Source organism: Scleropages formosus, chromosome 8, assembly GCF_900964775.1.
Source record: "Scleropages formosus chromosome 8, fSclFor1.1, whole genome shotgun sequence".
NCBI lineage: Eukaryota > Metazoa > Chordata > Actinopteri > Osteoglossiformes > Osteoglossidae > Scleropages > Scleropages formosus.
The window spans coordinates 7,224,651-7,252,330 of record NC_041813.1 but is presented as its reverse complement, the minus strand read 5'-3'; the positions used below and the strand labels follow the sequence as shown (position 1 = coordinate 7,252,330).

General features: G+C 48.8%; 1 protein-coding gene across 1 annotated transcript; it reads left to right on the top strand.

Annotated features, from left to right (window-relative positions):
* The first annotated feature begins 5,547 nt into the window (after window positions 1-5,547).
* On the top strand, window positions 5,548-27,545 carry LOC108918141 (PH and SEC7 domain-containing protein 1-like). Its single transcript, XM_018725177.2, has 13 exons — window positions 5,548-5,618; window positions 7,779-7,970; window positions 8,064-8,144; window positions 8,418-8,530; window positions 8,855-8,913; window positions 10,317-10,406; window positions 17,833-17,876; window positions 21,765-21,955; window positions 22,382-22,452; window positions 23,063-23,220; window positions 23,422-23,566; window positions 23,645-23,788; window positions 24,030-27,545. Exons 1-13 carry the CDS (start codon window positions 5,593-5,595, stop codon window positions 24,279-24,281), a joined length of 1,566 nt encoding a protein of 521 aa, XP_018580693.1. The 5' UTR covers window positions 5,548-5,592; the 3' UTR covers window positions 24,282-27,545.
* The last annotated feature ends 135 nt before the right edge of the window (window positions 27,546-27,680 follow it).

Below are 27,680 nucleotides of genomic sequence, written 5' to 3'. Positions count from 1 at the left end.
CTCAAAATGTATTGAAAGCAGTATCAGACTCCGAAGTCATGGAGATTTATGAAAGAAGTGACAGTCCTTTATCATTTTTATTGGAAGTTATGTGCTATTGTGTGTTTCTTTGTTGCTGATGCACGGTCAGAATGCGTCACAGCAGTCGGGTGGGTGTGTACTGTATTCTAATGCCAGTATACTCAAAAGATTTAGTTGTGGTTAAAGAGACTGATGGAGACGGAGGCCTGTATGAAAAGTTCCAGTGGGTGGGTCTCAAAAGTTCTGCATTTGCATGGCAGTTTCTCCCATGTGGTTAAACGAAGGGCAAGTGAGGTGTTTAAAGAAGTGTCACATGTACAGTGTTCTGTATGTACATTCTTTTTACTTTCTTTCAAGTGAATCAGTTACTTGCAATGCGATCAGTTTGTGTGTGTACAATTGAGCTGAAAGTCAGCCCACCCCATAGCTAAGCCACCTGGTTTTTTTGGATATACCCCCTTTCCTGTAAACTAGCCAATCCAGTCTGGATCCTGGCCAGTTATGTGGGTCACCATGGTAACTGCAGATTAACTTCCTGTACCCTGTGATTTCAGGGTTTAAAATAGAAAAGGAATAAAAAAAGTGAGTTGAGCATGAGGTCGGGCCCTTGGGAGATGCATTGTCTTAACTGTTTGGCTACAGTTTGAGCTCAGCATAGTGAGTGAGTGTGTGTGTGTGTGTATGTGTGTGTGTGTGTGTGTGTGTGTGTGTGTGTGTGTGTGTGTGTGTGTGTGGTAGGCAGTGATGGTGAAGCAATTGGCCCGCAGATACACGAATACCCACCAAAGATTGACAGTGAGACTTCAGAAAACTCCATTACAAACACTGTTTGAGCCCAGCGCCACAACTGTGTGAGGCTTGGGTAACATGGCAGACAGCCATTTGAAATAGTTTTTGCAAACGCCTAGTTATTTTATGAATGCTGCAATAAAATTATTACATTTACATGTTTTCATTGATAACACACTTTTTTTCCCCCAAGCAACATACAAGTCAAAGGGAACTATTTATTTCACAATGATGAAACAACGTGTTTCATGATGGAGAAAGAGCTTTAGATGCAGACACACAAGTATCGAAGCGATGTTTGTTACGACCGTTCGCAAGTAGTGAAATAGAAAATCAGATGATTGTGACAGATGTGATAAAGATTTATGGAGCAGTTTGTAAATCTGGAGATTACTTGGTTTCATGCATTTTGAGACCCTTCTTGAATCCTTTCAGGGATTCAGTAGTTGTGAAGGAGAGGGAGCTCATTTCCCCACAAAGGAGCCCAAACTGAAACCTACGGACTTTTGAGCTCGGGCCCCTTGTCAGTGGGACCACCAAGTGGCCGGAGCTGAAGGAGTGTAACGCTCTTGCTGGCGTGCTGAGATCAGACACGTAAATTGAATACGGGTGGCTGCAGCAATCTAAAGGAGAGAGACAGGGTGGGGAGACCCGTGGAGAAATAATTATATACTGTACATTTACATTTACATGTATGCATTTCAGGGAGCAAGGTGGCGCAGCGGGTTTGACCGGGTCCTGTTCTCTGGTGGGTCTGGGGCTCAAGTCCTGCTTGGGGTGCGTTGTGATGGACTGGTGTCCTGTCCTGGCAGTGTCCCCTCCCCCTCCAGCCTTATGCCTTGTGTTCCTGGTTTAGGTTCTGGTTTGCTGTGACCCCTGCTTGGGACAAGCAGTGTGTGTGTGTGTGTATTCATTAGCAGACACTTTTCTCCAAAGCGACATATGTATTATAGAAAATACAACGTGTACATTACATTACCAGAAAGAGAGACTTAGATGCAGATGCCGGATTCTAAATTACTTGACTTTCCACCATATGAACCAATGTTCATCACACGAGTGGCTGCACAAAACTTTATCTGAATATCAACGATTCTTAACCACATTCCTAATATTTTTTTTAATAAACATTTATTACAGGAGCAGCTGCGTGAAAATTTATCTGTTGTTTAACAGGTTTGATCTCAAAATTATAGAGCATGAACATTTACACATTACATGAACTTAAGAGATCATGGGTGAAGTGAGTTTAGAAGAGATGAGTTTTAAAACCCCTCTTAAATGTAGAGAGAGATTCAGCAGTTCTGAGTGAGAGGGGGAGGCCGTGCTTTTGCTTTCGGACCTTTTATGCGTGGGACCACCAAGCGGGCAGAGGTGGAAGATCATAGCAGTGTAATGTATCTGAATGCAATGTAACTTGTATGTATTATACATTTACATTTATTCACTTAGATTTAGTGTTATGTAGTGTTACTAGCCCACACACCTTATTAACATCAGCATATACATGCTGATGTTAGACTTTTCAAAGCCATTTTTGATTCATTTGCTTCAGCACAATGTAATAATATATAAACAGTTTTGTTTAGAATACTCCCTCTATATTTAAACAGTAGGTGCTTTCAAGAAGATGTCTATGTCCCTTTCCCTTTTCCTTGCTAGGAAAAAAATAAGTATCTCAGGAGCACGGTCCAAAGTGGAAGCAGTCATGACAGGTTCTCACACAGTGGTTGACCAGTGTTGGCACAGCTCTTCAGTTGAATAAAATCTCAGTCTCTGCAAAAGTTGCCTGAAATATGCTGTCTCCCCCATGTGCCAGTTATGGCTGGACATTGTGCTCCCCGTCCGAAACAGAGCTCTGAGAGCGGCCTGCACCGAGCTTGTCAGCGTAACTATCTCCATATGGTTTCTCTTTCTTCCTATGCTTTTTTTGTCCTTTGTTGCGTCTTCTCGCTCCCCTTTTGTGCGTGGGATGCATTGTGTGTAATACAGAGAGGAAGAAAAGAGCAAGAAAAAAGAAACGGAGCCGCCACCAGATGGAAAAAAAAGCCATATTATGTATCCAACCAACGGCAGAGCATAGCGGTCCTCAGGAAATACGTGGAGCAGGAGACGGAGAACCAACGAAAGCGTTTCAAGTCGGATCCCGCCAAGTGTTTTTTTCTGCTCGGCTGCGAGTGTAAAGGTAGCGGGGGGATGTTTGGAAAGTTTGCTGAGTGGGGGAGAGCGGGGGGGTGAGGGCGAGAGGCAGATAGCACTCCGCGGAAGGACAGAGAAGGAGCAGAACCAGTGCTGGATGAGGAGCGCTTGTCCTCGCAGGAGACGCACATGGAAGAAAACGGGGAGAAAGGAGAACTTGAGTGAAGGAGGGGAAGGGCAAGGACGAAGTTACACCGCGAAACAGGTTGTGTGTGAGAGAGCCTGGCGCTGACCGAAGGGCACGGGCTGCGATGCGGCACTCTGGCGAGCCCAGCAGCCCGGTAGGGCACTGAGCCGGCTGGACCAGGTAGCTCAGATGGCCAGCTCTGTGCTGTGCTGGCAGGGCCGGGCTCTGGATGACTGGTACCCCGGTGCCCCTCGTGAGTACGCACACACGTACAGGTGAGCACCACGCCCTCCAGCGGGAGGACTTTGTCTTCCGGGTTACAGGGGTCAGGGAGCTGCTTTCTTGTGTGTTTACAGAGACTTAGTGACGTGGCTCATGTTACGCTGTGACTCAGTCTGCTGACAGGTGCTTTTGGCCCCTTGCACACTCTGTGTAGCTGATAGAACGTGACAGGCATTATAGCGGCGTTAATTACTGTTCTTCATAACCATTATTGTTCTTAATGATACTAGGAATTGTAATAGTATTAGTAGTGTTGTTATTGTTAGTTTTTGTTACTTTTCATTTATACATTGGATGTGTTTTGTTTTAGTTCAAATTATCTGTACAAAAATGTCCCTGTCATTATATTTTAACTTGTATACACAAATAATTACCAGAACAGATGCAAGTATAAAACCTGAAAATACTGATGCTCACATTGCTCCGTATGAACTCCCTAAAAATAGCAGGACTTAGGGCCCCGTTCCTCTCCACGAGCTCTTGCTAGTGTCTGCACTCCTCTATGATAAGTATATTTTAAGATAATCCCAGCAGTGCCATCTGGGTCAGAGGGTGTATTTTCATGTAGGTATGTGATATGTTCCTTCCTGTTCCTCATGACTGTAATTCAACAACCACAGTCTCTGGGCAGTTACAGCTTGGGATATTTCCGTAACACATCACGAAGAGATTTTCACTTGTGAACAAGATAAATCGTATACACTCAGCCCTCATATACAGAGTTCTTGTACTACAAAACTATATATACTGTATATGTGCACTCATAAATGGCTGTAGCAGTATATACAGTACTGTGCAAAAGTTTTAGGCACTTGGGGGGGGGGGGGGGGGGGGGGGAGCTGTAAAGTGAGAATGCTTCCAAAAATAATGCTCAACATAAATGAACTTACTACAAAGCTTAGTAACCATCCATTGTCAACATCCGCTTGGCACGGCGGGTTTGGCCGGGTCCCACTTTCTGGTGGGTCTGGGGTTCGAGTCCTGCTTGGGGTGCCTTGCGGAGGGACTGGCGTCCCATCCTGGGTGTGTCCTCTCCCCCCTCTGGCCTTATGCTCTGTGTTGCCGGGTTAGGCTCCGGCTCGCCGCGACTTTAGCCGGTGTGTGTCTGTGTGTATATGAGAGCTAGTTGGTCATTCCATTTAAATGGCAAGAAGAAAACAGTCTGAAACCAAATTTGTTCTTCTGGCAGTCGGATGGTGGCAAGGACTGGAAGTTTCTGTCACCTTTGTGCCATCTTTGCCCAGAGCAAACAGTAAATGCAGCATTTCCACTGTATTTATGTAGAAGCTGTGTTGCAGTCGAGGTAGAGGAGGGCACGTGTCGGCTTAGGTGTGTGAGCAGAATGTGTTCCTGGACAGCCAAAACCAAACAAAAGAACTGGGACACACAGTATGTGTTTACCCATTTGCACATGGTCACAAGTCCAAGGCTGTTCCCTCTCTTTATATCAGTAGTGTGGGGGTGATGGAGAGGTTGGGTGGATCCTCTGTGTATGCATCGTTTTCTGTTTGTGTACGAGTGTGTGCATGCGAGAGGAAGAGACAGGAGGAGAAGTGAGAAGTGCAGAATACAGGGGGGCTTTTGCAGGATGGGGACACATCGTAAGGCCTTCACACCACCTTCACGTTCAGACTGTCAAGAAATGTCCCGCGCTCTCTTGTCATGTGTTATTTGTTTTGTTGATGCACCACCGCTTTCTGGTATTGGCACTCCAGATATGAGTCTTTTAAAAAATGTCGTTTTTCTGGCAGAATCCTAAACTGAAGAACAAGGACATAATAAAAGCGGATTCTGAGTTTGCAGGTTTAAGACCTCAAAGTGAGAGCTCTGCGCTGTAAGTTTCTCGGGATAAAGGTGTCATATTGTCGCCGTATCTGAGGACCTTGGCCTGGAGACTGTGCTGCAATGTGACTGTAAGTCTTTGTCCCTTTTTTCACCTCTTGCGGGGAGACTCACGGACCTATTGTTTCAAGAATAAACAGAGCAGCCCCCACCCCTGCAGTGAACCGTCACGCTGGGAAGGGATGATTGCTGGGCCTCCGGGTTGAACCAACAACCAGGATTAGGGAGGGGAGCTCCAGGGCTGGGAGTGTGTAGTTTTTTTTTTGCGTGTAGGAATTTGAGGAAGCCAGGAGCCCTGGGAGAGGTGCGACTCTTAAAGCAAACCCAATGCGATGAGGACAAGTGTGCGGCTGACCAGGTTTGACTGGACATTTTTGCGACTTTTTCTGCACTGAGCGGAAACAGATACAGGTTTATGGTCTTGGCTTGGATGAAGTAGCGCAAAACTTTCTCATTTTGCTTACCTTCCTTACACTGGGGCTCATTGCACAGGTTCAAAGATTTTGTCTTTGCTGGGAATTTTTAGCGGTATGGTTTCCGGTTGTGTTTAAGATGATGGTTTCAGTTTGAGCAGCAGTTTTTTTTTTTTTTCTTTTCTTTTTTTCTCTTTGACGAAAAATCTCGTAAGGACAAAATGAAGCAGACTGTACAGTCTGAATGAGAATGAAGGCAGAGATGTCAGCCTGAAATGAGCGCTGCTGTGATTAACTGCTTCCACGGCGCTTTCTTTCTCCAGGCATGAAGGAATAGCGAGTGCTTTATTTGCCGGTTTGTTGTCTTTCACTTATTTCTGGGTTTATGGATAGTTCAACGGTTGAGTGAAGAGTGTCCCGAGGTCAGTGCTGTCAACAGCATGCTCATGGAGAATGTGATTTTATGTCAAGAAGTGCTCTTTTGTTTTTTTCTGAACATAGTAAGGCTCCAGTCTGCACTTTAATTCTGGTAAAGTTAAAATGTTATTTTGGTTGTTTGTAATTGTTATTTTACCGTTTAGTCATTATGGTTGTTGACGGAGGGGTGTGGTGGTCCAGCAGGTTTAGCTGGTGCCTGCTCTGTGGCAGGTGTGGGGTTCGAGCCCTGCTTGGGGTGCCTTGCAGTGAGCAGGTGACCTGTTGTGGGTGTGTCCCCTCCCACTTTGGCCTGGTGCCCTGTTCCTGGGACGAATGGTTGTTACCGGACGTGCTTTGGTCATGTGATGGGAGCTTGTCGTGCAATTAAGCTAATTAATTAGAAATGCATTGTAAAAGAGAATGGGAAGGGAAATGTAGTTTACATTTATTTATTTAGCGGACACTTTTCTCCAAAACAACTTCCAATGAACTTTATGTAGTGTTATGAGCCCACACACCTTATTCACCAAGGTGACTTACACTGCTAGATACACTACTTACACTGGGTCACTCATCCATACATCAGTGGAACACACACACTTTCTCTGTCACTCACACGCTATGGGTAAACTTGAACAGCATGTCTTTGGAGTGTGGGAGGAAACCAGAGCACCTGGGGGGAAACCCACAGAGACAATATACAAACTCCACGCAGACTGAGCAGGGATCGATCCCGCGTCCTCAGGTGCTGTGAGACAGCAGTGCTACTCGCTGTGCCGCTGTGCCACCATGCCACTCCGTTTGTACATATCTCAACACCCAACCCTTTGAATTGGCAGGAAGGTGAACGGAATTAGCGAGCACGCCTACCCGTTCTTAGCCTGCCTAGAAATAGAAGCGAACGTGTTGGAAAACGAGCACTGTTTGTATCCCTCATTGAAGTGTTTACAGTTAAAGGCTGTTAAGGATAACCTAGAGAATAAGTGAGAGCAAACACATGACTTAACTTAGCTCTCTGTCTTCTGCGGGAGGATAACTGTATGTGCCGCTGTGGTGCAACAAAAGGACATCAAGTAATTATCAGATTATTGGAAAAATGTATCAAAATATAAGCAGTTGCAAAACTGAGTACAAAAGGCAACGTTTTGCCATACCAAAGACAGCCACGGGCTGTCCGTTTTATAACTTTGTTTAGCAGAGGAAGGTTCATTTGGGGTCATTAGTGTTTTTGCTGGGTTTGTGCTGTTTTTGTGGCCTGTCAGCTTTTAATGCTCCTGGTATCATCATACTGCACTGTCAAGACACATCCATAGTTTAAAACTCTTTCTATTAATCACCATCAACGCCTTCCACCCCTCTTGGGGCATAGGCTGCCAACAAGGGCTCTCTAGGCGTCTCTGTCCGAGTGTCTTGGATGAAAGAAGGAGTGTCGGCCTACTGGCTTACAGAGTTATCCGGCTTTCACCACCAAGCGTCATTTGTCTTCTTGTTGAAGATCCATCCTCTCCAAGAGCTGAGATGTCTTGAAGTTCCCTTCTTGGCGTTTCTGTAGCTGGCAAGGTTTTTACAGTGTGGGGTAGCTAGCCCCATGCCCAGCCCTCCTCCTTTCTCAACCTGGCTTGGAACTGTCCGTGATGGAGTTTCTTTCCATTGACCTCTTCCCTGATTTTCACACTGTTGGTACCTAGGGAGAAGCCAACCCGTCTTGCCTCTGACTCAGACCTGGATCGGAACCTGAGTGAGGGACGGGGACTGGGGAGCACTGACACCCTCATCAATGGCAACAAGGCTGACCTGGAGGCGGCCAAACGGCTGGCCAAGCGCCTCTTCAACCTGGATGGCTTCAAGAAGTCGGACGTGGCCCGACACTTAAGCAAGAAGTAAGTGTCCGTTCCCTTTGTCGTAGTTCCAGGCGGACATGAGGTGATATCACGTCTGCCTGATTTACTGACTTTCCGTCTGTTGGTGCACAGTAATGACTTCAGTCGGATGGTGGCAGAGGAGTATCTGCATTTCTTCGACTTCACAGGCCTGACAGTGGATCAAGCGCTTAGGTCAGTGTTTGTACTTTATTTCTGACACCCTCTGATAAAACGGGTTTTGTCTCTCTGACCAAGCAGTCTGTGCTCAGGGTTTCCAATACACTGCTCTACAGTTGATCTCTATTATGTGTTAAAGACTTGTACCTCCAGCCTGTAACTCAGTGAACTATCAATTTCAAGTCAGCTTCTAAAATTAACTTTTTTGAGCAACTCATCCCAAACATTCTTCAACAGAGGGAGGATTCTGAGGATGCTGTGCTTGATTTATGGCTCTCTTTGTTCCAGAGTCTTCCTGAAGGAATTTGCCCTGATGGGGGAGACTCAAGAGAGGGAACGTGTGCTGTCGCACTTCTCTAGACGATATCTCCAGTGTAACCCTAAAATAATACCATCTGAAGGTAAGAGGAAATCTGTGTGTTATGTATGTGTGTATTCTTCCCTTTTGTGCATTCAAACCAATATGTGTGTGCTGTTTGGAACACATAGGTTGCTCTAACTGTCCTAGGAAGCAGGGTTCATATTTGGTTTTTCTGTCCCCTGAATGGACTGATGGCATCCTGTTCTCTGTTGCCACGTTGAGATGAAATCTAACTGTACAGTGTCCTTCTTTCCCAGGCCATTGGGCACAGGAATAACTATTGTTGTGACTTGCCTCACTTCTTCTCACGTGTCCTCAAAGTATGCAAAAGCATCTCTAAGCATGGGATTTTTCTCTGTTTCAGACAGTGTCCATACCCTGACCTGTGCACTGATGCTGCTCAACACTGACCTGCATGGACATGTGAGTTGCTGTGTGAAAGTGATGTATGTGGGGGGGGGCAGAGTGATATTGAGTATTGGGATGTTACATGTGATTTTTCTCCATGGCCTCCCAAAGAAGAACTCTTAAAATGAATTGCGCAAAGGCGATCCCTCTCTGAGAGTTGAACATTGTGTATTAAATAAGGAATAGATATTACTCACATACACTGAATCTCTTCTCCATAGTTCTCCCAAATACTGTACTTCTGCTAAAGTAGGACGATGTGCTGCATTGGAATGTTTTATGATTTAATCTTATGCATGCGGAGAATTCACCATTAACAAGTTATGTCATTATATGAATGACAGAACAAAAGGATTACAATAAGGGTCACAGTAGGGGCTTTGACACACAGCTGCTGTGGCTGCCGTTATGTTGATCTGCTCTTTCTGTAGCTTTGGTGCAAAAATGTCGCTCCAAGCACCTTGTTCTTGCCACTAGTGTTGCTGATTGTGGACCAGCCTTATGTGCGGTGGACAGTTTCAGTGTGTGCACTCAGAGGACTAGCAAAACTTGATGGGGGGTCTTATAGTTAGGGTTAGGGTTAGTTTGCATTGAATTTGCATAATGAAGAATGAACTGCTACAGCAAGTACAGAGTGTGTGAGGTGAGCAAATGAGATAGGAGTGTGGGAATAGCAGAGGCCTTTGGGTAATCAGTAGTTTTGCCCATTTTGTTAATTATAGCTAAACCTGCAAAAATATGAAAAGACTGCCATGTGGAATGTGTCCTTTGGACATTAATGCAAAAAAAAAAAAAGGTCATGTTGACAGTTCTGGTTTTCTGTATGAGTTAGAGATGGGCAGCGGCAGCGATCCACATCTCCCAGTCCATCACGCAGAGGTATGCATTAGGTGTATTAAATGCATTTTCGACTTATGATGGGTTTCGGGGAGTGTAACCCCATTGTAAATCTGGGACCACCTGTAAATAATATTTTCTCAGTTTAGACCTTTAAGATGCATTATGTTACTCTGTGATTTTTACATGTGCCACCCTTGACCAGTTCACAATGATTGCGGCACTTGATCAAAAAGGGTTGAACAACCCTGGTCTACTGTATGTCACATTTTACTCTGCTGTGGACAAAAGCATCAGCTAAATACAAATTAAGACTAAATAAAGTGCTTTGTCGTTTACCCAAAGGAATGGGATAACAAGGTGTGACAAATCAGGCTGCTTTGGTTGCCAGAATTAGACCAATTTAATTGAGACCTTCAGTGATATACAGTTTGTTTTTGGTCTATAGATTGAACTGAGCTACATTTTCATTTTGATGGGCCCCCCTGTCAGTCATGCTGTGGGTATCACAGTAGCCTTGTGGGTGCTGGGTGTGGACATCGGGTGTGATGCAACACAGACTTTTCTGCTCTTCTCCTCAGAATGTTGGCAAGAGGATGTCCTGCCCACAGTTCATTGGCAACCTGGAGGGACTGAATGACGGGCAAGATTTTCCCAAAGATCTGCTCAAGGTTTGTCAATCACACAACTCGCAGACACACACACACACACACACACACATGCGCGCGCGCACACACTTTTGTATATGCTGAAACACTTAGGAGAACTAACCAGAACACTGTGCCTGCTAGCTACCACACTGCTTCTCCAAGCAGGATCTTCTTGTGCTAATGGGGCTGCTTGTCCGGGCCTGAACGCAGTGTTCACAGGTGGCCCAGCAGGTGACGTTCCACCTGCAGAGGTACAGTACAGCGCTGAAAGGTATTTAGAGAATGCAAAACCAAGGTCTGCAGCATTTGGCAGCTTGTAATGAGCCTTTTGGCACATCTGAATATGGGCAGCAGCTTACACTTTATGACACCCCACCCTCCCCCATGTTTATTGCTATCTGTATTACATTTGCATCACATGTATATTTCCTGAGACTGGCCCTTGATTTTCCTGATGCAAAAACCGTTGACTACATTAGTCAGGGATTTTGCTGGGTGTACAGACCTTGTAGATCAGAACATCTGTTGAACTGAACACTGAACGCATGTGTTGTATACGTGATTCCAGACTTGCAGGTAGTTATATGAGAACTGTCTGAGAACTTCTCAAGGAGATTTGTCTCATTAATTTTTGTGCTACCCAGAATTAGATGTGCTTTGAGAGACCCATTGACCCTCGGCAGCCGTTTTATTGTTCTACGGTGTGAATTGATGGACTTTTAACTATTCTCACCTCCCACTCATGCCGGCTCTCGCGTTTTCGTCAGCACTCCAATTCCCTGTCCCTCCTTCCAGCCCCTTAAACATTCTCACATCCCACTCTCTAACCCCCCCCCCCCCCACTCTTTATTTCTACTGCCCCACCCCCATTTCTCATGCATTGTTTGTGTTGTTCCTTCGGCTTGTGGTGCACACTCAGTCTCTTCCTGATCTCCCTCCCTGCTGCCATGTGGCCCTCCCCCCATTTTCTTCTTTGCGCTGTCTCTGATATCTGCGCAATTCCCTCCCCTCCATCCCACAGCTCACCTCCTGACCTGCTTCCTCTAGCATGGCAGCTCAGCGGCCCACAGAGATGGGTGCCCAGCAATTCGCTCAAGGCTATAGCAGTAAAGTATTCATTGCAAAGCTCAGTGCTCTCTGTAATATTTGGGAAGCCTCTGCTGCTCCAGCTGTCTGTTTCTCTCTCTCTCTTTCTCTGTTGCTCTCTCATTTTCCACGTCACTCCAGCACATTCTCCTCTCTGAGATTCAGCTTATGCATTTGCTCCTTAAATTCTGTTACATCCCAGTAGACAGTGTTAAGCATGGAGTACACTCTCCATTTCATTGCCTCTCCTACACATCACTTGTTCCTTCACTTTACCGCCTCAGCACCATCCTGTAGTTAGTTGAAGGGACTCTGAGGATGATGATGGAGGTGATTGAGGAGTGCCGTGTGGTAATCGGGAGTATGAAGTGATGGGCGCCAGCAATATAGTCTGCTGGACGTGGCGGACGTGGTCAGGAGGAAATCTGCGTTGGTGTAGGGGATTAGGTGGCATTAGGAGAGCCTCCTTCCATGCGAGGCTCTCCTCCTCCTTCTGCTCCATTAGGAATTGAGAGCTCTGTGGCCTCTCTGCACCTCCGTGTCATGTCATTATCGTGAGAGCGCTGGCTTTCTCTTTCTTAGCCCCTGCCGATGATCAGGCTGATTCCACTTGTGTTAACTCTGCTACTGGTTCAACCAAAACGAAATGTGGGTGGCAAACTGCCAAGTTGGGGCTTTATTAGACATTTTTCAAGCTTTCTGCAGACCTTTATGTGACATAAAGTGAGAACAGTGATGCTTTCCTCTGACATGTGGACTATCCCTGGGGCCATGTGCTTTCAGCAGTCAGTAGGTGTGTTCTCGTGGTTCCTCTTTAGCCATCGTCACAATGTCGGAATCAAACCGGTCAGTTTTGTCCATTAATAGCTAATAATCATTAACACTCTGCAACCTATAACAGCGGAAAATGCATGATTAGTAAATGTTTCACCTTCGGAAAAGATATTTTTACCATGACAGTATGTGTGGAATAAAAGTAATATTTGATGCAGTTCCTGTAATTGGATACAGTGAAAGCTCTCGGTTGATGTGGTGTCTCTCCGTGTCTATATTTGAGTGTGTACTTTCCTGCGTGTCTCTCTGTAAACGAAACGAACGGTACGGGTCACGCACGGAGCTGTGTCTTTGCTGATAGTAAGCGGTAGAAATCACACCAGTGTGGGCCGCAGTACCTTCTCACGAGTTCTTTGTCAGCTTGTGCTGTCTGATACCGACTGAAATGTGTTGTTTATGCAGTCTGGCTACAGTAACAATCCTGTCCTGTGAAGTGTGGACTAGTCTAACTGGGTACATTTAGTCTCTTCTGTCCTTGTCCACTTCCTTCCTTCAGGTCCCTCATGCAGAAAGCCACCTTAACAGTAGACAATAAAAAAAAAAAAAAGATTTTCTTTCAATAGTTTCCTTACTAACGGGGGTGCGGTGGCGCAGTGGGTTGGACCGCAGTCCTACTCTCCGGTGGGTCTGGGGTTTGAGTCCCGCTTGGGGTGCCTTGTGACGGACTGGCGTCCCGTCCTGGGTGTGTCCCCTTCCCCCTCCGGCCTTACGCCCTGTGTTGCCGGGTAGGCTCCGGTTCCCCGTGACCCCGTAAGGGACAAGCGGTTCTGAATATGTGTGTGTGTGTGTGTAGTTTCCTTACTAGGGGCTTCTGGGAGAATAATCCCAAACTAATTTTCCCCCCGACAATTTTAGCTGTTCCTGATACTGCACAGATCAGTGAGGAAGATTCATATGAAGTCTTCCGTATCTGCATCCTCTCAGACGCTCTATGGACTCTGCAAGGACAGCAGGCAGACAACGAGATGACACCCTCTGGCTGAGGCTCCTCCCTGGAGAGAGACTGCATAACTACCGCACCAGCAGACAAGGATAGAAGAAGCAGGTCACTTGTGGACAAGACAGGTCCAGAGCTGACTGCTTAGATCAGCAGTCACCGGGCTGTCCAAGGCTGTCCTTCCAAGTGCTTTCTCTTCATGGGCTGAGATGACAATGAGGGAGGGAAGAGAGCGAACAGGGACAGAACAGGGGAAAGCAGTCAGTGGACTGATAGGCAAAGAATACCTTCTCCGGAGTGACTGTTCAGTGATTCATGAAAGCGTTCGGAACGTTTAAAACAATATTTGCTTACCAAAAACATGCTGGACCAAATGTGTCTAATTATATATACCTGGACTGCATCCATGCACATTTTACATTTTACCAGAACCTTGCAGAGGGGTGTTCCGCTGACTGTGGAGGTGGTCGGTGGGGTCTGATCTGAGTGGCCACTTGCCAGCTGCAACCCCAGGTGCTCAGAGCTCTGTTATTGACTTTGATGAGCTGGAGGGCTGCCTGTCTGGGATGTTGTAGAGGAGACGTTTGATAACTCTATGTGCCCTACGGGGCAAAAACATGCCAGACTATGTGGACCCTCCTACGGGTGTCTTCTCATCTTCCCCTTCTCGGCATTGTTTCTTCCTCTTCCTACACTTTACTTGGTGTCCTTATGAGCCGCACTGCACCTTTTAAGGAGAAATAACTGGAAATGAGGAAGGAGAACAGTTTAAACGGGTTCATGCATTAGTGTGCTGCAATTGTAAGTTAAGTGCAACATATTATTGATTTTCTTTTGTGAGTGACATCCTAATTAAAAACTCTCAGGAGCCAGTGGTTCTTGAATTAATTGCCGGTTCCAAAGTCAATAATCCTACGGCTTCCTCGAGCCCCTGCAGTTGGTTTTTTTTTGTGTCCTTTGTTCCCGAGCTGACAGCCCTTTCTCTTGTGGCTGAATTCTCTAGTATGTCTGGGTCTCTCGAACCCCCAAGATCAGCACTGTTGCCATCATTGTTAACGGCTGCAAAACGCATTGTGTTGTCAGATTATTTGCAGTCAGTGGTATGGTCTTGAATAATTCCCTGCTTTGTATTTAGAATTTGTGCTGAAAGTGACGGACATGTGCGAGGAGATTTGAGGAATGAAGTGCAGTCTTTTGAAAAGGGATCCTACCAAAGCAACGCTTTCATTTTTACAGTCTCCCTACTCCTCTCTTCTGGCTCGGCACGGAGGCAAGTGCGGAATTCTAATCGGCATCTCGAGGAGGAGGGGAAAAAGAGTGGAGGGCTGGGCTGTGATTGGCTGAGAGAGAGAATGAGGGTGAGTAGAAAGAGAGAGAGAGGGGGAGAGAGAGAGAGAGAGAGAGAGCTCCCGGCCCCCATCAGGCGATGCAGACACACTTTTCATCTCCAACGAGGAAAACGGCGACAGATTTGGGGAGGGAGCACAAGCTGCAGTTTGGGGACTCTTGAAGGAGCAGAGATCTTACAGGGAGAAAGGAGACAGACGGAAGGTGCAGGAAATCTGGAGGCTGCCAAAAACAGGGGCAAGTTTGGTGTCTTGGGCACAGGACTGAGGAATGGTGATAGACAGAAAAACCTTGAAGGTCTGCCTGTCCGTTCCAACTTCAGGGTGTCCACCTGGAACCAGGAGCAATAGGATGTGCCGAGTATCTGGGCGGTAGCTTTTGTGGTTTCAGCCCTGCTTTCCGGTGAAGGCTCTGCAGGCTTCTTTCATGAGGTACCTGGCAGCCCCCCCAGAAGACGTGACGCAACATCAAGCGAGGTTTAGGAATCCCTGCATCCGAGTAGGGGGAAGCATACAGCTGCCTCTCTCCGCTGCTTGCGTGCATGTTGCTTGTGTGTGCGCCGCTGGGCATGTGTGTATCTGTAGCTGTATTTCTGTGGTTTGCAGCGATAATTCCAGGCTGTTAGGTGCCGCTGACCTTTTTGCACCCAGGTGCATGTGTTGTTGACGCTGTAGGGTTGGTTGACATCCAAGCGAGTACGCACTCTCCACCCTCTTGCCTGGTGAATCGAGCTGGAGACGGCAACAGCCAGGCAGACGGACACACCGGGCGTTGTTAACTGCCAGAGGAAGTGGCGGGGGGACCTGCCTGGCGCAAGGGTCAAACCAGTGGGGACAGTAGAACACAAACTGGACCATGTACAAAATCAGCAACAAAAGACCAGGCAGCTCCACGGACTGTGAAAATTACTTACAAGTAACGGCACTTGACACTGCGGCTGGTTTTGGCTGCGCAGATTGATGGATATCATCTTTTCTTCCATGTAAAGGGCCTTGTTCCTCCTCGCCGCAGACACTCAAACCGTGGGCTTAATTTGGCACTCTGTGGAAGGGTCTTCAATCACATGGTGGTGATTTGCATGTATTATAGATACAGACTGTTTCATTATTCAGCCACTGGAGTCCCGGTGCTGTGTCTGCGAGAGCCTGAGGCCCACGTCACTCTGAGAGATTTTCTCAGGGGACCTGCAGTGCTGCTGCCTTGAAAAGGGACGCTAAGCGATAGAGGCAGCCTCCTGTCCTGATGGATCCCCGAAGGCCAAGCCGATCTTCTGCCCACTGATCGCCCTCTGGGTCGCCTCTCCCGCGGCACCTGACTTTTGCCTCCCTTGGGGAACAGCACCGCACATAGACTGGCCTCACGGTGGTGGAGCACAGGACCACAGAGAGGTGGTACTGACAAGCTTTTTATCACGCATCTGTCTGGTGAATGAGACTCCTGGCCTGCCTGCTCCTCGGTCTATCGGCACCATGATTGGGGTGAACAGCCTGCATTCAGCGGGGCGCCTGCGCTCCCGCTCCCTCTGCTCCGTGCGTTATGGCCGCGACTTTCGTGTGATGGACTCTTTCCGCTACCCCCGTCCTCCCCGGTCCCGCTCCCTCAAGCCCCTAGCCTTCCCTGACTTGCTGGGCAAGACCCAGGATGGCCAGAGCCACCCGCAGACTCGCAAGAAGAAGGTAAAGTTGCAGCCTCGCCCTCAGGCGCCGTCACCCCCATTCACACTATCCCTACCGTGCATCCGATGGCTTAGAGCGGCGTGCCTTCTGCTCACGGTGGGGGGCTTCACACCGTACCGCATGAGCATGCTCTGCTGTGCAAAAGTTTGGGTTGCCATGGAGAGACTGGTGCAGAGGCTGTTTTTTGTTAATTATCTGTTGCCATGACTGTGTTTCTTGTTAATGAAATTGACCCTTACATCTTTGCATTTTTCTGCGGTTTTTTCTTCCTTCGGTGATAGGGACGAGAAGGTAATGCAAGGAGTGTTGCTTATGTTTTCTTGGCTTTTTTATAGTTACGTTTCGATCGGTCGCTATAACAGAGCCACTTTGTGACGGCCATCAGCTCGATAGCGCTAGAGGTCCAGTGAGGCAGGAAGTAAACACCGCGTTGTGTCTCTGGGTGTCTCCAGCTGGTCTGAACCTCTTTGATTGGCTCTGGAGAGACGCAGTAAGAATTCCGAGTAAGTGCGCCAAGTTGGGAGCGCGACCCCCCGATCCCCGCATGCTTTTCAGATGTCCCCTGGAGGTGATTGCAGTGCAGTAACTCGGCAGCTACAGCTGCGGCTACGCTCGTGCCCGGGGCTGCATCTTCTGACTTTGCTGGCTCTGAATGTGAGCGTGCTGGCGGCAGCGAGATGGTTGAACCAAAGAAATATACGGGAAGCAGCACGTCCGTTATAATCCTCCGCTCAGCTCGGAGGCTCGGGCGATGTGGTCAGGAACATACACCAGACTTGTTAAGGAACTGCACTTTCAATAACAGCTGTACGTTTCTGTCCCAGGATGGGATCTGCTCTGGCAGCCTTGAGAAAAGTACAGTTGCTGGATCGCTTCCGTAAAAATATCCAGCAGAACAAGTGGGCTGAGTAAGTGTAAAACGGAGAGGTGTGTGAGTTGCTTTCGGTAAATAATCGCAGCGTGTGATGTTTAGCGGCCAGCGAGCTGGGCTTCTGCCCACGGCGCTCTGGGTTGCTGGTGCTGCTGCTGCTGACACCGACAGCCTTGTTTCACGTCACCATTAAAAACTGACAAGCTGTCTCTCCATCATGTCAAACGCTACAAATGAATGATATGAGCGTGGACTCAAAGAGAGCGGTCGGCTCTCGAATCGCATCTGCCTTTTGCATTTTTCTTCCGTTCATAGAGAGTCGCAGATGAACGCAGCGCCATTGTGTTACGAAGGACTCGTGCCATTGTCCCAGAGGGCTCGATTCGAGTGGAAATGCTTCAATCTCCTGCCTGTCATAACAGATTCGGTTTCAAGCGACACTAACCATCTGTCTCCCAAGTTTAACAATGACAGTTAGTCCTGCAGTAGAGGCACATGTAACCCAAACATTATAACTTTGTTAAAATCACAGTCACAACAAAAACGTGGTTTTGAACTGTTCTTTTACTCACTTTTTTATTTTTGAATTATCTGCTTGTAATTTGTGAGCGCCGGCCCGTCTGCGCGCACACATACACACGCAACCGTACACCCTCATCGCTGACTGTTTGTCGCTGTGTGTTCCCCCCTCTACAGGCGCTATACAACTCCATCAAGAATGAGAAGCTTCAGTGGACTATGTAAGTGTAGTTTTATTAGCATTTGTGTGTGTGTGTGTGTGATATGTACAGTATGCCCCTGCTTCTGTGTTCCTGCTCCTCCAGCCTGTCATGTCCAGTTCAGTTATTGCTTGGTCAGAACTGCCGACGAACATGGCGAACGTCACCGCAGCACTTGAGCGCTGTTTTGGCACAATACAGCGCAAGTGAGCTTGGCCAGACAGCCCACAGTACGTGTGATCTGCAGTGAATCCTCTATTGATCTATAAATTTTATCTGTGTGGTTCGAATAGGTGTGGAGGGAGAGCTTTGCAGGGAGAGACACCGATACAGAAACATATGGTGGCTGTAGAGGGAGCCATTAATAAATGAAATAATTCGCTTGTCGAATGGCCGGTGGGCATCCGGGGTGGTTGCTGGGTTGTGTGGCCAGGCTTTGGTGAGGCAGCGTCCCTCCGAAGGCTGTTCATTACAGTAAGTAACAGAGCAGAAAGGCCACGGCGGACAGGTAGGGAGGGAGTAGAGTCTCCATAAGCCGCTCGTCCTGGGCCCAGCGCCCGGTCCAGGAATCAATTACCTGCAGAGCTGCTCCTGACAGCCGCAGGGAGGGAGCCCTTCTCGGCGTTTTGATCCCTCTCACCCACGAGAGGCTATCGCAGTGGGTAAGACACTGCTGCTGTGTGGCCTCCCTCCGCTCCACCCATATCCCCACAGCCCACCCCAGCAGTCAGCTGCTGTCTCCCTGTGCGGACGTGGGAGAATACATGGTGGTGGAGGGGTGTTGATCTCCACCAGCGTGTGTGCACCTCTGTGTGTGTGTGTGTGTGTGTGTGTGTCCAAGCATCTGTAAATACTCTTCTTACCTGATAGGGACATTTTTAAGGAAAGTGTCTCCTCTAGGAATCTGGGGGGTGCAGTGGCGCAGTGGGTTGGACCACAGTCCTGCTTTCCAGTGGGTCTGGGGTTCGAGTCCCGCTTGGGGTGCCTTGCAATGGACTGGCGTCCCGTCCTGGGTATGTCCCCTCCCCCTCCGGCCTTACGCCCTGTGTCACCGGGTAGGCTCCGGTTCCCCGCCACCCCGTATGGGACAAGCGGTTCTGAAAATGTGTGTGTGTGTGTGTGTGTGTGTCTCCTCTAGGACAATAAGGTCTTAAAAATAGACTTAATGTCAGCTTAAAAATAACAATTCTGGCACTTTTTAAAATGATTTTATCACGTCGCATGCCTTCCACTTTCATCGAGGCGGCCTTAGGAAATATTTCTCCAGTCATCACATTAAAGTGAACTTCTGTGTTAACTGCACACAATGAGGAGAAAACAAACAGGTGTGTGCGTGTGTGTTTTTTTGTACGTACGTGTATGTGTTTGTGCGCATCTGCGTGTGTGTGTGTGTGTGTGTGTGTGCGTGTGTCAAAGGTTGCTATTCTGGACCTGGCCTCTGTGATGTTCTGAGTCTCTAATTAAAAGTAGGGCTTTTCAGGCTTTGTTGCCATAGTTACAGGTCCCCACTGTAATTATGGGCTAAGGACTAAAAAGTCCCACCAAATGTGCATGGCTGCTTGTACACACACACCGAAGTAACGCACAGCTCTCGCACAGTGTGTCTTCTACTGTGTAAATGTGACAGGCTCTCCGTTCCCCACAATGGACACAAAACGTCCGTGTCCTCCACCCAGTCTCTGCGGAGAAGGACACCAAAACTTTTCTTCCAGTCGCTGTCAGATATGGTAGGGCACTTTCCCCACACTTTTTATCATACTTTATTTTCAGTTCTGATGACTCAGAGTCACTGGGTTTATTAACCTCTGATGTGGTAACTCCTCTGCTAAGTCAGTTGCCTACTTCACACACTGCAGCTACAAACCCTACTTCTCTGTCCAGAGTGTTGCAGGATTCATGTTGAAACTGCACCAGTTGCAGCTGACACCATGATATGTTGTGTGAGTCCTTGTAACACTCCTGTATCTTATTTTATGAAGCAGAAAGGCAAGAGAGTGCATCAGATGGCATAGTTGGATTTCACACACACACACACAGAGCCTGGTGCACCGGGTGCTAAAATCCCACATGCCTCCAGGGAAGTATTTCTCCTCCATTTCTCCCTTTTATTCCACAGTGATCCTCTGCTGATCTGTGCAGATGGCTTTCGTGGGTCCCTCTCTGGGTGTCCCTGCTGTCACACTCCACTCGCCCTCTGCCTCCTCCTGTTGCCTCTATTCTCTCTTCCTCCAACCCCCCCCCCCCCCCCCCAGTGGGAGGAAGGTCCTGGTGAACATTGCGTTTCGCCAGATTGGACACACAATATTTTGCCAGTGTGTAACTTTGCCACAGTGCTTATCTTCTCTGCTGTCTTCTCTTCCCTACTGATCTCTCCTCATTTCCAGTGCTGTCGTCTTCTCCCCACTCTTCCTCCTGTCCTCTTCTCTGTTCCCCATCTCTCAATGCACACTGGATTTCAGGAAAGTCTCCAGTTACCAGGCAACAGTCTAGATCCTGGCTCTTCATGAGGAGACTTTGCATCCTTCAGCTTTTGCCTGCACTTGAAGGGTTAACTGTACGGTCATCAGAAATAGGGGGAAAGAATCTTCATTTTTCATAACGTTAGTTTTTTCTCACATTGGTGAAATGTATACATCGCTAAGGTCAGGCTGTCGTATTTGTTATGATTCACAGTCTGTGAAGAATGAGTGGTTGTGGTGGGCTGGAAGGGACTGCTGTTTATATAACAGAGCGCTCTGTGTTTTGGATCTGCTATGCCTTCGTACGCAGGCAAAAAAAGTCCCGACTGCTTTATTGTTGCTGCTCAGTTTCTGTGGATCTTTGGGTGCCGTGAAGTTCAGCTCTTACTCCCGTGACTTCTCTCTAGCCGCATTCGGAAATCGCCAGCGTGTGCTGGCGGACGGTCACGTGCAGCGGGATTATGCTCTAGCTTAATGGAAGCAAAGAGAGCAGGCACAGGCCAAACCTGCTGCGCCACCGTGCCCCCTGCTTACAATTATTTACCCATTTATACAGCTAGGTAATTCTACTGGATACATTTTCAGGTAAGCACTTTTCTCAAGGGTACTGGAGCTGGAGGTGGGGATCAAACCTGCAACCTTTGGGTCCAAAGGCAGTAGCTCCAACCACTACATTACCAGCTGTCCCCAGTATTCTTAAAACATTTCCAAAACTCTCTGCTGTTCTTTTTAGTGTCAAACGTCACTCACTCGCTGACTTTCGCTTTGAACAGCTCATTCCTATTCAATTAAGTAACACATAAGTGATGCTTAAAATCACTCTCCGGTGTAAACTTACCAGCTCCTGCCAAGGAGACAGCAGGAAGACCGAAGCTGCATTCACACATGTGGATGAGGTCTTTTGTTGCTGTTTGCTGCTAGGAGGGACAGCGTTCGCAGGAAGCCGTGTTAGTGTATTGCCCTCCGTGTCAGTGCAGTGGCGGGTGTGCTGGCTGTGGCTATGTGTGCGCACTCTGGAACGGAATAGGGATATGCTCGCATCCGCCACTGAGCCCCGGCCTTTCCACCGGCCCATCAGAACTGAGCTCCACGCATACAAGCTCTGCCGATCAATACTGCCTGGGACACTACAATAAAGGAGAGTGCTTTTCCCTGGAGGGGGGTGGCAGATGGAAAGTGGGTTTAGGGGTTCTCAGTTTTGCGCTTGGCCGTAAACACAGCTCTTCTCGGAGCCGTGTTCTAATGCAGTATGAAGCTGTACTTCCAGTGCAATGGTTCCAGTGTTGCGAAGCCTGAGGATTGTATTGATTCTGAATGCTAATGTAGAATGTGGAATGCAGCAGGGACCCTTGCCGGTTTATATGCGGAGAATGTGGATTTCTTTAAGCAAGCGCTATTATGCGATGTGCGATCGAGAACTCGACACACTGGCGTTCTGTGCTCTCTACAGCGATGAGGAGGAGTTGCGCAAATCTTTCTCGGAACTGGCGGACGGGCGCACCGACTCCGCCTCCCATACCATGAAGAGAATCGGTAGCGGGGGGAACCCATTCACCGGGGTGGACCAGCAGCTGGGTGCCGCAGTCTACAAGAACGGATTCCTTGTGCGCAAAGTCCACGCTGACTCCGACGGCAAGAAAAGTGAGTGACTCCACTGCCACCGCTCACCGTGATCCGCTCGTGGGTTTAATTTCATCAGTTGCGGCTCATGTTGGCAAACTCAGAATGCTATTGATCTGATTGTGTTTTTCTCTGCAAAAATCATTATAAGCAGAGGGATGCAGGGCGATGTCCCCCCGGTGCAGATTACAGCATCTCTCCGTTCTTCTCAGTGAAAGAGAGGCTCACCTGCAACCATGCTTCTCTCTTAATGAACGATTGTGTTGCTGGCATTTTTGTCTTCACTAAGGGGTCACCTTGACCGTGTTACCGCATCACGGTGAAGTGGGAATCCCAGTTTGTGCATCTCGAGGTGCACGTCGAGGTGTGATCTCCGTTAGGTATTTCAGAGACCGGACGGTGGTGTCCTTCAGATTCAGAGAGCGGCTGCGTCTTTGTCGTCCGCAGCTCCGAGGGGAAAGAGGGGCTGGAAGACCTTCTACGCAATCCTGAAGGGGCTGATCCTGTATCTGCAGAAGGTAACGGTGCCTCCCCTGCGAGACATTTCCTTCCCTGCTTGTATAATAAATGTTTCTCGCTCCTGAAAAATGCGTGCAAAGAAGACTCATCCTCACAATGACCAACAGCCTCCCCCCTCTCCCTCCACCCCACAAACACCTACACCTACAATGAATGTGGAGCAGAGCTTGCATGCCTGGTTATTCTGGACTCTGTCTTATGGCAGCCACCACTAAAAAAACAGCAGGCTGACCTTTTCTTTTTAACCCTTTACGTGGGATGTCATTTCACATGCACACGTGAAACGTTCGTAAAGTAGATGTATCCAGGGAGCAAAAGAAACTTGGGAGTCTGATGCCTTCATGAATGTCTTTCCACTGAAATGGAGCACGTTTAATGAACCATCTTGCAGACGTTAAGCTGTGGGAGGCGACTGGTTTTTATGAGAACCATTTATAATGTGATCGTAAGAGAAGGAACGTTTCCACAAGCAATGCGTCTACATGACCGCAGTTTCTTTGATCGGAGTCTATGTATCTCGTACCCAGAGTCAGCCTTTGAGATGCAGATATTTTTTCCAGTTTATGATTGCAGACATATGAATCCGTCTTTGCTTTGCATGACCTGCAGGGGGAGTACCGGCCAGAGAAGCAGCTGTCGGATGAGGACCTGAAGAACGCCGTGTCCATCCACCACTCGCTGGCCATGCGGGCGGCCGACTACAGCAAGAGACCCAATGTGTTCTATCTGCGCACTGCTGACTGGAGGGTCTTTCTCTTCCAGGCCCCGTAAGTGTCCGTGTGGACAGACGCTCACCCAGATGCCCCGTCCACCTTCCTCGAACTTCGGCAGCGAGCAGCACTCTGTGGAACTTGATCGGTGGAACAGATGAGCTTGTTATGTTTCGACAGAGCTGCGGACACACACGCGAACGCACACACGTGTGCCTCATGTTGTTCATGCCTCGTGTGTATCACGGTCTTCTGCAGCAATGCGGAACAGATGCAGTCCTGGATCACGCGTATCAACACGGTGGCAGCCATGTTCTCAGCTCCTCCCTTCCCAGCAGCCATCGGGTCCCAGAAGAAATTCAGTCGACCGCTGCTGCCGGGCTCCAGCACCAAGCTCTCTCAGGTACCAGGCTGGAGGGTGTAGTGAGAGAAACCGCTGAGGATGGAGATCCCGTCTAAGCTCGGTGCTCTCCTTTGGCAGGAGGAACAGGTCCAGTCCCACGAAGCACGTTTCCGCACCGTCTCCTCTGAGCTGACAGAGTTACGCTCGTACCCCCCCGATCGCAAGATCAAAAGTCGCGAACTGGAGGAATATCGGCACAGAGAGGAATACCTGGAATTTGAGGTGAAAATCCATCACCTGTTATACAGGGACTGTCTGAGCTGACAGAGTGACATTTTTACATACTTAATATTAGTGATGAATCCTGTAAAGTGTTCCTGTACTGGTACTTATAGCTTGGTGTTGCTATATTTTACTGGAAGAACTATAAAATGCATAACTTTGAACACCATATCCGTTTTAATAACCGCCAGTAACAGGCAGAGGTAAATGACCGGTGTCTTTGTCGATGTCTCTCTGCTAGAAAACACGGTACGGGACCTACGCCATGCTGCTCCGTGCCAAGATCCGGAGCGGGGAAGACGACCTGTCCGCCTTTGAGTCGCGCCTGTACGAGGACAATGGGCTACAGCGCGCACACTCCAGCCCCACACTGCAGCAGGAGAGCAGCCAGGGCAGCCAGGGTAGCAGCAGGGCCAATACCAGGGGCAGTGCCAGGGGCAGCAAGCGCAGCGAGGGCCAGAGGCACAGTTACCGGCAGGCCGTTAAGCAGTGAGGAGGTGCGTCGGGTGGCTGGGGGGGACGGAGCTGCCTGCCTTCCCACTCTGGTTTTGTTTTATTTTTTGTTCCTGGGGGCTGGATGCATGGGGAGGGGGGCTACAGTATTCACACAAGGCCCCTCGTTTTACCCCGGTTTACCTGGTCAGTTCTAGAGAGCGGTGGTCCTGCGATGGGAATGACCTCTGTCGCACGCACGGCCGGGGGCAGGAGGAGGGGAGCGACGGAAAGGCCCGGACCTCGTTGCGCGAGGCTTTTCTGAGTGCGGGCGTCAGGCACCCTGGAGACGAGCAGCATAAACACCACCTGGCATCACATTTCTACACACTTTGTTTTCGTCTGCGCGCTTCCACATGTCACCCTGCGCACGCCTTTGACCGGTTGGTTCGGGCCTGTCCCGTCCGAAGCCCTGGGTCAAATGAGGATTTACTGAAAAATACAGGAGAGAAATGTTGTCGCAGCAGTTGCCCTAAAGTGGTATCGCTCCACCCGCGGGTTGTTCGCTCTCCACTGCGCGGTGCTCCCTTCCTGCAGGGAGGCGCGGCAACACGCAGCCCTCGGGGGGGGGGCGCGAGGGCCTTTTAGGAGGACCAAGGGCTCTGCAAACGAGCTCACTGCCCAGGGGTTCGAATCTTCCGTCCCACAAGTGCGCTGAGAGGCCGAGCCGCCTCGGACTGTGACCGACGCGGCTCCCCCTCCGGGTTCCCTGGTCTGGAGCGGTGCCCCGTCCGCCCGCTTCTTCCTGGCCGTTTGCGCCTCTCTGGGACACGGACACTGCGTCCGCAGGCCGGTCCTCGTCTCGGTTCCATGGGCGCTCGCTGTCGCGGTACAGCTGCTTTTCTTCCCGGTTAGTCGGCTCGGCTCGTTAAGCATTTCAACCTTTGTCGTTCCTTTCCCGTTTTCGAAACAAAATCGCGAAGGAGGTGTCTTGCGTCTGAGCTTGTTTGTCGAGGGCACCCCGAACAGCGAGCTCCTCGTCATTATAAGGGCTGTCCTGAGCCGTGCCTCCGCAGCGCTCTCATTAATATTCAGCAGGTGCAATATGAAAGTCGTGTTCAATTTGTTCAGCGGCTTTCGCTCTCGTCCGCTCCGTGGAAAGGGCGAAACAACGTAGAGGCGAGAATCCTCCCGCGTTAATCCCGGCGACTCCACCGAAGCGTTGCCTGTGCCGCGAAGAGCGAAGGCGCGACGCCACTCCTCCGCCGCTCGGTCAAGGCAGCTCGCAGTTTAATGAGGACATCACTGAGGAGGAACCTCCACATTGCAGCACTTGGTCTAATGAACTTTCTCTCATGCCTCGGCAGCACTCAAACACACTCCGGTTGTGTTTTTCACCTTTGTTTTGAAGTCTGCCTTCTTTTCTCACGACGTTATTACTCTGCTTTACTACCCCAGCTATGATTTCTGTTTTCCTGGTGAAAATTGTTACTATTTCACATGAAACAGCCAAGCCTGTTGGTAACAGAAATACGAACATTTGGAAGAAGAGCCCAACAGGAATATTTCCTTGCTTGCATGATGACATAAATTTCAGTAAGATGTTATTGAAAGTCCAGTGTCTGCTGAAAAATGTGGATCATTTTAAAGTAACAGTAGTTATATATGTATCTCCCTCTCTGTCCTGTCTACATATTACTGTGAAGTGTATCGAGAAAGGATCTTGTACATATTCTAGAACGGGTATTACTGTTTCATGTCGTAGCAAAGCCATTTCCTACTCAGGCGCTCAGTCGGGACCTTTAGTGCAGCACGTGCAGTCGTGGCAGCAGCGACGGCGGCTTCGCACCGCGAGGGGGCGGTTCGTTCTTGCGCCAGAAGCGGCTCCGAACACGGCGCTGGGCCGGGAGGCACAAGTCTGCTCGCCGGCTGGAGACTCCGCTGCTGCCGCCCCTCAGAGAAGAACCTCCTGTGAGAAAGAAATGAGAGGAAGCGAGAAGCCGAATCGGTTGGCGGATTCCTCCGGGTCCTGACTCCACCTGGTCAGGGGGCGGGACCAACGCTCGCCGTTCTCTTTGCATGGCATAGCAAGCATGTTGCGCAGGAGGTTCACGCACGCTGAGAAATCATTCCTCTCGGGGCCTCCTGGAGAAAAGGCAGAAATGAAGCGAGTGCTTCGGCGAGCGATGATGTTGGAGCCGCCGGCCGGTGTCACTCGCACTCGCTCCTTGGCATTTCTGCAGGTAATTCCCCCGCGGTTCATGTGCACGTCTGACTCATCGGAACACGTCGCTGGAGCCGTCAGAGAGAGAGACTCTGTGAAACTGTCTCGGTGACGTGACTTGCTCCAGATCGGGGGAGCTGCTGGACCCCGTGGCGATGCCGTTTGCGCTGGTTGTCAGCGTCTCCACAAAGCCACGCAAGTCACTTGGCTCAGCGTTCTTGTTCAGATGTCTCTCCGGCCTCCCGGGAGCTGCGGTGCAACTCCGTGCGCGGGACCGCTTTCCTGTTTCTTTCTGATTATTTCCGTTATGAACAGGAAAGTGTTTCTGTAACTTTCTGTAACGATTGCAGGCATCTGTTCTGGAATTAAGGGCTCAAAGGAGGGTTAGGAACCCCAGCTGGTTAGGGGTTTGAGTGGCGTTTGCCTCGGACTCTCTTCGGAAAAGGAAGGGGGCAATGGCATCAGGGCGGAAGGTCCTACAAGCACCAATGACTGTGGAGGACGTGCTTGGTAATGTATATTTTGCAGCAGTATGTTGCTTTTTGGAACTGGTCCTACAAGCTGGATCTCATAACTTTCCGGAGAGAGAAGGTGTTTCAGAATGTGTTCGGGTATGATTTGTACGTGACTGGGGAGCTGTGACATCACACATCAGGCTCATCTCTGTGACAGGGGTGTGACAGAAACCGGCTGTCCGCTTTCTTCAGAGTGAAGAGATCTCTGTCAAGGGAGGACGACCAACTGTAACCTAGCCCATGTTGAATTAGCACTTTTAAATGTCACTTGTACATAGAAGCCATGGTCTCCTTTTATTTGTATTGTGTATAGTGTGTATGCTGAAAAGTACCTTTCTGATCTATCAGTCATGTCTCATCCAGTCAGTCAGGATATAGAACTGTATTTATTCCATTTTATATGCAGTTATTGTAGACAATACTGTACTCAGTACACTGGACACTTATCTTCCAGTGTTCTTAGATTGCTCTGAATGTTTTTACTTGGACTGTTTTTCTTTTGTTCGCCGCAAACTTGTCAACAGCCTGTAAAGATTCATCTCTAAATGAATACATTGTTTGTATATGAGCTTTTTTGGCAGCAGATCAGGAGAATAAACATGAAAAAACTACAGAATGTTCTTGTTTTTATTTAAAGTCTGCAGTAAAATTTAAATAGGTAGGTATTGTTCCCCCAGAGTATCTAAATAACTTTGTATTTCTGGACCATAAACTATTATTT

What these genes read in the sequence shown, in the direction of transcription:
- LOC108918141 (XM_018725177.2), top strand. Translation starts at nt 5,593, where the DNA reads ATGAGGACAAGTGTGCGGCTGACCAG. An exon ending in TTCCCAAAGATCTGCTCAAG is followed by an intron (nt 10,407 to 17,832) that starts GTTTGTCAATCA and finishes CCCCCTCTACAG; the next exon opens with GCGCTATACAACTCCATCAA. An exon ending in AGGAATACCTGGAATTTGAG is followed by an intron (nt 23,789 to 24,029) that starts GTGAAAATCCAT and finishes TCTCTCTGCTAG; the next exon opens with AAAACACGGTACGGGACCTA.